The 8,795-nt window shown below is 55.9% G+C and overlaps 1 protein-coding gene across 2 annotated transcripts; it reads left to right on the forward strand.

Annotated features, from left to right (window-relative positions):
* Positions 1 to 3,418: 3,418 nt before the first annotated feature.
* Positions 3,419 to 6,220, forward strand: TMEM106C (transmembrane protein 106C). 2 transcript variants are annotated; one of them, XM_057420870.1, is made up of 7 exons: positions 3,428 to 3,671; positions 3,759 to 3,822; positions 4,320 to 4,479; positions 4,579 to 4,719; positions 4,939 to 4,988; positions 5,281 to 5,334; positions 6,067 to 6,220. In XM_057420870.1, the coding sequence occupies exons 1-7, from the start codon at positions 3,479 to 3,481 to the stop codon at positions 6,191 to 6,193; spliced, it is 789 nt and encodes a 262-aa protein (XP_057276853.1). In that variant the 5' UTR covers positions 3,428 to 3,478; the 3' UTR covers positions 6,194 to 6,220. The 2 variants fall into 2 exon arrangements, with proteins under 2 accessions (XP_057276852.1, XP_057276853.1); XM_057420869.1 differs by having other exon boundaries at positions 3,419 to 3,671; positions 4,320 to 4,719.
* Positions 6,221 to 8,795: the final 2,575 nt, after the last annotated feature.

Raw genomic sequence — 8,795 nt, forward strand, 5'->3', positions numbered from 1 at the left:
CATCCATGACCCCCATGACCATGATACCCATCCATGACACCCATCCATGACGCCCATCCATGATGCCCATCCATGACCCCCATGACCATGATACCCATCCATGACACCCATCCATGACAACCATCCATGACACCCATCCATGACGCCCATCCATGATGCCCATCCATGACCCCCATGACCATGACACCCATCCATGACACCCATCCATGACAACCATCCATGACGCCCATGACCATGACGCCCATCCATGACATCCATCCATGACACCCATCCATGACCCCCATGACCATGACGCCCATCCATGACACCCATCCATGACACCCATGACCATGACGCCCATCCATGACACCCATCCATGACACCCATGACCATGACGCCCATCCATGACACCCATCCATGACGCCCATGACCATGACACCCATCCATGACGCCCATCCATGACACCCGTCCATGACACCCAGCCTTGCACCAGCACACACAAACCCTCACACTGGTGTCTGAAGGCTCTGCACTGGGACGTGGGGGGGGCTCATACTGGTGTCTGACAGCTTTATACTGGGACCGGGGGGCTCACACTGGTATCTATACCGCTGTGTGTACCGGTGCTTTTACTGGTGCTCATATCAGTGTCTATACTGGTGTCCATAATGGTGTAGATACTGGTATCCATACCGCTGCCTATAGCAGTGCCTGGAGCCGAGCCTATAGTACTGTCTTACCGGTGCCTAGGCTATCTATACTGCTGTCTATAGCAGTGCCTATACTGCTGTCTATACCAGTGCCTGTAGTGGTGCCTATACTGCTGTCTATACCAGTGCCTGTAGTGGTGCCTATACTACTGTATATACTGGTGCCTGTAGTGGTGCATATACTGCTGTCTATACCGCTGTCTATACCGCTGTCTCTACCAGTGCCTATACCGCTGTCCATATCAGTGCATATAACGGTGCCTATAGCGCTGTCTATACCAATGCCTATACCGGTGCATATAGTGCTGTCTATAACGGTACCTATACCAGCATCTATACTGGTGCCTAGAGCAGTACCTATAAGCGGTGCCTATAGTGGTGCATATACCGGTGTATATAGCAGTGCCTACACTGGTGCCTATAGCGGTGCCTATAGCGGTGCCTATAGAGCTGTCTATACCGGTGCGTATAGCGCTGTCTATAACGCTACCTATACCACTATCTATACCGGTGCCTATAGCAGTGCCTATAGAGCTGTCTATACTGGTGCGTATAGCGCTGTCTATACCGGTATCTATACCGCTGTCTATACTGGTGCCTATAGTGGTACTTATAAGCATTGCCTATAGCGGTGCCTATAAGTGGTGCCTGTAGCAGTGCCTATAGCAGTGCCTACAGCGGTGCCTATAAGCAGTACCTATAGTGGTGCCTATAGCGGTACCTATAACTGGTGCCTATAGCGGTGCTTATAAGCAGTACCTATAGTGGTGCCTATAGCGGTACCTATAACTGGTGCCTATAGCGGTGCTTATAAGCAGTACCTGTAAGTGGTGCCTATAGCGGTACCTATAACCGGTGCCTATAGCGGTGCCTATAAGCAGTACCTATAGTGGTGCCTATAGCGGTACCTATAACCGGTGCCTATAGCGGTGCTTATAAGCAGTACCTGTAAGTGGTGCCTATAGCGGTACCTATAACCGGTGCCTATAGCAGTGCCTATAACCGGTGCCTATAGCGGTGCCTATACGGCTGCTTATAGCGGTGCCTATAGCGGTACCTATAACCGGTACCCATAGCGCTACCTATAAGCGGTGCCTACAGCAGTACCTATAGAGCTGCCAATGCCGCTGCTCCGTCTCCTCCCTCACCCGACCCCGCCCACAGTCTAGGGGACGCCGCCGCGTAGCTGCAGCGCATGCGCGGTTCAAACCACGCCCCCAGAGGAGGGGGCCCGCCGCCGTCATGCGCATGCGCAGTGAGAGACGCGGCACGCCCTGGCGCGGGTTTCCGCCACGGGGGGGGTGTGACGAAGCAGAGCCCCGCCCACTTCCCCTCCGAGGGTGGGGCCGCCCCGTGATGACGAAAACCCTGATTGGGCTGGGCGCCAGAGGGGGCGTGATCTATACAAACCACGCCCACACGCCCCGCCCTGCGTGTTGCCGCCAATGGGCGTGGGTACGGCTTGGCTCCGCCCACCGCCGCCTGAAGCGTTGTCATAGCGACCGCGCCTGCGCGGGAAGAGGGAAGTGGCTGTGGAGGGTGTGAGGGGTCGCGGGGGGCCCGGGGGGGTTCGGGGTGTCCATAGCAGGGTTCGAGGGGGGGACATTCCTTCATTGGGGGGTTCGGGATGTGAGGAGTGGTTTGGGGGTGTTGGTGTGGGGTTTTGGGAGGCAGGGCCTTTGGGGGGGGTTTGAGGGCATCATTCCTTCAATTGGGGGGTTCGGGATGTGAGGGGTGGTTTTGGGGGTGTCTGTGTGGGGAGGCAGGGCCTTGTGGGGGGTTTGAAGGCAGCATTCCTTCATGGGGGGGTGTTCAGCCTTTGAGGGGTGGTTTTGGGGGTGTCTGGTTTTGGGGGGCAGGGCTTTTGGGGGTGTTTGAGGGCAGCATTCCTTCATTGGGGAGTTTGGGATGTGAGGGGTGGTTTCGGGGTGTCTGGGGGGGGGGCAGGGCCTTTGGGGGGGTTGAGGGCAGCATTCCTTCATGGGGGGGTGTTCAGCCTTTGAGGAGTGGTTTTGGGGGTGTTGGGGAGCAGGGCCTTTGGGGGGGTTTGAAGGCATCATTCCTTCATGGGGGGGGTATTCAGCCTTTGAGGGGTGGTTTTGGGGGTGTTGGGGAGCAGGGCCTTTGGGGGGGTTTGAAGGCATCATTCCTTCATGGGGGGGTGTTCAGCCTTTGAGGAGTGGTTTTGGGGGTGTCTGTGGGGGGGTTTTGGGGGGCAGGGCCTTTGGGGGGATTTGAGGGCAGCATTCCTTCATTGGGGGTGTTCAGCCTTTGAGGGGTGGTTTTGGGGCTGTCCCCTGCTTGGGGGTGTCCTAAAGGGGTGTCCCTCATGGGGAGTTGGGGGGCAGGTCCCTGTGGGGGATATATACCTTCTATATACCCCCCTTTGGGGGTATCATTCCTCTTTGAGGGGGGGCATGAGGGGCTGTGGGGCTCTGTTAGGGGCTGTGTGTGAGGGAGGGGGGTGTTGGGGACCATGTGTCTCGTTTTGGGGCTGGGGGTGTCCCAGAGGGCACGGCTCTGCTCTGGGGGGTGTGAGTCTGTCTGTCAGGAGGGGCTTGGGTGTCTCTAGGGGGTCGCTGGCAATGAGCCCCCCCGAGGCCTTGCTGTGTGGGGTGCTGTGGAGCTCAGCCCCCTGTGGTGGGTGTCTCTGTGGGGGTGTCTCTAAGGGGTGTTGGGGTGGGGGGGGTTGTTCTCTATAGCTCAGGGTTTCCTTGTTGGCCTGAAAGCCATTGAATGACCAGGGCTTCTCCTGCTGCCTCTGTCACAGGTTTCCTGCAGCGGCTGCCATGGGCTCTGTGCTTTCCTTCCCTGCTGCCAACACCACCTCGAGGCAGAGGAGGAAGGCTGAGGAGGAGGAGGAGGACTTGCTCGATAGCCGGGACCGCAAGGAGGACATTGCCAAGTTCCCCTATGTGGAGTTCACGGGTCAGGACAGCATCACCTGCCCCACGTGCCAGGGCACCGGCTGCATCCCCACACGTGAGGGGCTGACACGCAAACAGAAAACATTCCCTATGGATGCGTGAGCGCACAGGGCATCATTCACGTGTTCCTTTTGCCTTCCAGAGCAGGTAAATGAGCTGGTGGCTCTGATACCCTACAGCGACCAGCGGCTCCGTCCCCAAAGAACGTAAGTGTGCAGTAAAGAGCCACAGCATCTTTGCAAGGAGCAGACAGGGCTCCTTTGTGGTTCAGTGCTTCACCTGCTCTGCAGCCTCTCCTTCAGCCAGTGGCTTGTTTTCATCCAAGCTGACAGATGCAGTTTAAAGGGTAATTTGAAATGCTTCCTGTGAAATCCCGCTGCGGGGTGGGTGTGGAAACAGTGATCTTATTCACACGCTTCGTCCTGTGCCTGTTACCGGAGCTTGTAGAAAGAAGCTGCCTTGCCAGCAGCAAAACCAGGAGAATGAAAACGCTGTGGGGGCAAAACTGAATCTTTGGTTACTCATTACCAAAAACTACCCTGCTCTGAGCAATTTCAGGTGGCAAAAAACCCCAGAGCAGCGCTTGTGGGGCTCTCCCAGGGAAGAGCAAACCCGTGGTGGTTGCTGCTTGGGTTGGGTTTCGGATGCAAAGGCTCCTGTGGTGTTGAGGGGAGGGAGCTGACCCCTTCTCTGCCTCTTCCAGGAAGCTCTATGTCCTGCTGTCCGTGCTGCTCTGCCTCCTCATCTCGGGGCTGGTGGTTTTCTTCCTCTTCCCACACTCCATCCTGGTGGATGACGACGGGATCAAAGTGGTTCAGGTCTGGTTCGACAAGAAGAACTCCGTCGTCATTCTCGCCATCACGGTAAGCTGCTGCTGTGTGTTTCTTCCCAAGGGAATAAACTCCCTGCTGAGCTGCCAGGAGGCTCCCTGCTACTTGTGTCCCCTCTTCCCCTCCACCCAGGCCACCTTACGCATCAGGAACTCCAACTTCTACTCCGTGACAGTGACCAGCCTCACTACTCAGGTGCAGTACATGAACACCGTGGTGGGGACCCAGCAGGTCAGCAACGTCTCCAGCATCCAGCCGCTGAGTGACAAACTGGTGTGCACCTTTCATTGCTTCATTGGGTGATGCTTTTATTGCCTAAAACCTGTAGGTAACATGATGGTGGTCTATCTATACCTTAAAGCTTTGCCTGGCAAAGTAGTCTGATGGTCGGAGTAGCTTTGTGCACCCCAGATAAAGGCAACAGCAAGTAGGAAAGACTCCAGAAAGGCTGGATTTAGGCATGTGAATGTGTTTTTCTTTCCTCTTTTACAGGTGAATTTCACTGTGAAGGCGGAGCTGGGTGGTTCCTTCTCCTATGTGTAGTAAGGATTTACTGCTCCTTGTATAGAGCTGGGGAGGAGGGCGGGTTTAGGGTGCTTTCATTAGAGTTAGCTCTGGAAATGACTTGGTTTGTGCTGCTTTCCTGGAAGGTGACTGTTTGCTAGAAATGACTTGAAGGCCTTTGTGGGATGCTGCAGCAGGGTTTGTCTTGGCCCAGGTCTTGAGCTGAGTTGGCACCAAAGGGAGAATCCCAGAAGACACTGAGAAACGCGAGTGTCTCCGCAGCCCTGCTTAGCCCACGCTGACCTGGTTCTGTGGTTTGCTCTCTTCCAGTTTCTCTTGCACGTTTCCCAAGGCCAAGGTGCACAACATCTTGATCTTCATGAGGTACGTGGTGCTCTGCTCAGCTCCTGACTCAAAAAGGAATTGCTGCTGCAGCAGATCTAGGGGACACAAAGAAAATCCCTCTTGGCAGCCCCCCAGCCTGGTTCAGTGTCAGCTTTTAGTCCAGGCCACTTGACACGGTTGGGTGAAACGTGAGGTGGAAAGGAGAAGACACCAGCTCGGTTCACACTGAGCATTCACATGAGGGTGTTGTGCTCCGGAGCCTGTGCTCACCAGCCTGTCCTCTGCAGCGAGAGACCTTGAGGAACAGAAACTGAGGGGAGCTGCAGCTTTCGAGGGGGAAGAGGAGCTGTGATGAGTGTTCAGCATCCAGCTCTGGGGCAGCAGTACCAGAGGGACATGGAGCTGATGGAGCAAGGCCACAGAGATGCTGCGAGGGCTGGAGCAGCTCTGCTCTGGAGCCAGGCTGAGAGAGCTGGGCTGGGGCAGCCTGGAGAAGAGAAGGCTCCTGAAGGGGAGACCTGAGAGCAGCTCCAGTGCTTAAAGGGGCTACAGGAAACCTGGAGAGGGGCTTGGGACAAGGGATGTAGGGACAGGCCAAGGGACACCTTCCAGCAGGACAACCTGCTCTAATGGAAGGTGTCCCTGCCCGTGGCAGGGGGTAGGAGCTGGATGAGCTTTAAGGTTCCTCCCAGCCCATCCCTGTTTGGGGCTCTATGAATGCGAACCTGCAGGGGCTGTTACTCAGACAGAGGCATTGCTCTCCCCTCCCAGGACGTGGGTGAAGCTCTCGTACATCGGGCACGTGTCGCAGAGCACTCTGGAGCGGTACCGCTACGTCGACTGCAGCACCAACTTCACCGCCAGCCAGGGCCTGCTCCTGCTGCCCCCCTCCGCCTGAGGCCCGGCGGATGCAGCCTGGGGTGGATGCTGGTGCACATGGATTTCTAGAAGGGACCAGGAGCTTCCCAATGGAAGCAGAGGGATCACGATCACACGTGACTTTGGTGGGAGATGCCCTCTGTGTCCCTTTCATGCTCTTCCACTGGCAGCTGGGCTGCGCTTCTGGCCGGGCCATGAATCTCTTGGGGTGTTTTCCCAGCTCCAGGGTCCTGCCTTTCTCTTTGGTTCTGGAGAACTAGTTTTTTGGTAGGAAAACTGGACTTCCAGGCGTTGGGGGCTGATGTGCCCAAAGATTTAGAGTTGATTTTTGCAGCTCTCAAAGCTTTGCACTGTGTCTGATCCCTCAGGGTGAGCTAATCAGTTCTGTGCAATTAATTTATCCTGCTTCTCTTCAGCAGCAGTGTGTCCCTGCCTTGATCCAAAGCAAACAAAGGGATAGTTCCCATAAGGAACGTGCAGATAAAGCTTCCACCTCCCTCACTTGTGCTAGGAGGAGGCAAAGGCACCTTTGAAACGCATTCTTTCTGTGTTTGCCACCTCCAGCAAACCCAGCCCCAAAACACCTGGCTTGAGGTGCCTCAGGAAGTGTGGGGCTAGGGAAGGCTCTGTGTGAATTCCACCTTCCTCCTCCTCCTCCTTTGGACCTTCCTCTCCCCGCACTGGGCAGCCGCAGGGTCCCTGGGGTCCCACAGCTCGGTGTCACTTGGTGCTCATGCCTGACACAGTCACGTCTGGGTTTAAACCAGTTTCAGGGGGGTTTGGTGTCCCAAAGGGTTCATTCACTCCAGGGGCTGTTCCCGAAGGATGGCATCAGCTGTGTTCTTAAAGCAGATAAACCCCCGAGCTCAGCCCAACCTGTGCTGTTTGCAGCTTGGGACCTTTCATCCCTTTGTGGTTCCTCTGGAATTCGATGCCTGCCTGCACCAACCCTGTCCTTCAGGTGGGAGGTGGTGTGAGCCTGTGTGAGGACACGGAGGCCGGGTGGGGCTGAGGGCAGTGCTCAGTGAAGGATGCTTTATTTGGAGGGAATGTGAAATCAAACCACACGGTGCCTGTTCTAGGAAGTGGCATTTCTGCCTCCTGAGGTTTCTAGAAGTGAATTCTCTCATTAAAGTGGAGCTGGGCTTTACAAAGAGCTGTTTGTGACCGTGCAGCGTCCTTTGTTGGGGGAAAAGCTCTGCCTTTCTCCTGTGGAAACCAAACCTTGTCCTAGAGTTAGTGACTGCAGTCATCGTCTGTTCTCTTGGGAATGACTGGGGGGAATGAGGGAGCAGTGCAGCCCCTCCATCCCTTCCCATTGCAGCCAGCACCAGTATCCTGGGCTGCACCCCCAGAGCGTGAGCCCAGGGAGAGGATCCTGCCCCTGGGCTGTGCTCTGGGGAGATCCCCCCTTCCAACCCAAACCAGTTTGGGGTTCCATGACCTCAGGCACTGGTGATCTCCATCACGCGCTGCTCACACGACTCCAGGAACCCTCACTTTCTGATGAGTTGAACTTTTCTGCTTTAAGGAAGAGGAAATCACAGCCTTTGCTTTTTATCCATCCCACTGCTCAGCTTCCTCCTCCTCTGTGCCCTGGTGCTGCCTCAGCCTGAGCTGGTGTCTCCCTATGGGGTGAGGCCACCTTCTCCTCCCCAGCATTGCCTTGCCACCCCTGTCATCATCTTTAGCTGCAGCCCCGGCCTTAACCCCCGCTGTCCTGTTGCGTGGGGTTGCTTGGAGCTGGGTGCCCTTTCAGGGTGCTCAGGACCCCAAAACCTGCTGCTTGGCTCCACAGGAGCGTGGCTTTGCCCTGGTTCAGCGTGTGAGGCTCTGAGCCAGGGCACTGCTCGCTGGGGCCACCCTGGGGTCATGGGCCAAAGCACTTGGCCTTTGAGAGGCTGTTTTGGGTTCGAAAATCCTCCTTAATCCTCCAATCTCCTGTAATGAATTCCTGCTGCCAACGTTCCGAGCTTCCCCCCCTGCTGGGCTGCCTCAGGTGCTGCTCTGGTGCCAACTGAGAGGGTTTCAAACCAGCCCCAAAGCAGAGCTTTGGGCAAACCCTTTAACGTGGTCGCTCCTCTTAGTGCAAAGCTGCAGCCCCAAAGTGCCAAGGTTTTAACCAAAAGCACTGGCCTGGAACCCAAAGTGTCCCGTGTGTGATGCTCCGGGGTGTTCCTGACTCCTGGTGGGGGGGAACTGGGCTGCTTTGCTTTGAGGCAGCAAAACCCAAGTGAATCCTGAACGCTCTCATTGCCAAGCTGAAGAGCTTGCACCTGGGACTCCTCCTGACACCATCGAAGTGCTGCTGGCAATGGTTGAGCATCTCCAGCCTTCCCTGCTGCAAATCCACCCTGAAACTCTATTTAGATGGGCACAAAACGGGACAAATTCCATAGGGATGAGGGTTAGAGGACACCCCCACCTGTGGCTGCACTGATTTGCACGAGGATTGGTCTCAGCATCCCCCTCCCCGCTGGTTTTACCGGTTTCTTTTAACTGGTGTCCCGGTTCGCATCGCCCTGGTTCTGTTTAGGGGAGCAATGAGATCCCTTAACACAAACCTGTGGCTGCTGCCTTGGCTCCTGGTGCTTCAAGGGTTCTCATTTCATATAATGCCA

Source organism: Pezoporus wallicus, unplaced genomic scaffold (assembly GCF_028554395.1).
Source record: "Pezoporus wallicus isolate ANWC-B61680 ecotype Strahan unplaced genomic scaffold, APGP_CSIRO_Pwel_v1 contig_9775, whole genome shotgun sequence".
Taxonomy (NCBI): Eukaryota; Metazoa; Chordata; class Aves; order Psittaciformes; family Psittacidae; genus Pezoporus; species Pezoporus wallicus.

Excerpts from the sequence above, each read along its gene's own strand:
- TMEM106C (XM_057420869.1), top strand. The coding sequence starts at position 3,479 with ATGGGCTCTGTGCTTTCCTTCCCTGCTGCCAACACCACCTCGAGGCAG. Across the intron at positions 3,823-4,319 it reads CGGCTCCGTCCCCAAAGAAC|GAAGCTCTATGTCCTGCTGT; the intron begins GTAAGTGTGCAG and ends TGCCTCTTCCAG. Across the intron at positions 4,720-4,938 it reads AGCCGCTGAGTGACAAACTG|GTGAATTTCACTGTGAAGGC; the intron begins GTGTGCACCTTT and ends CCTCTTTTACAG.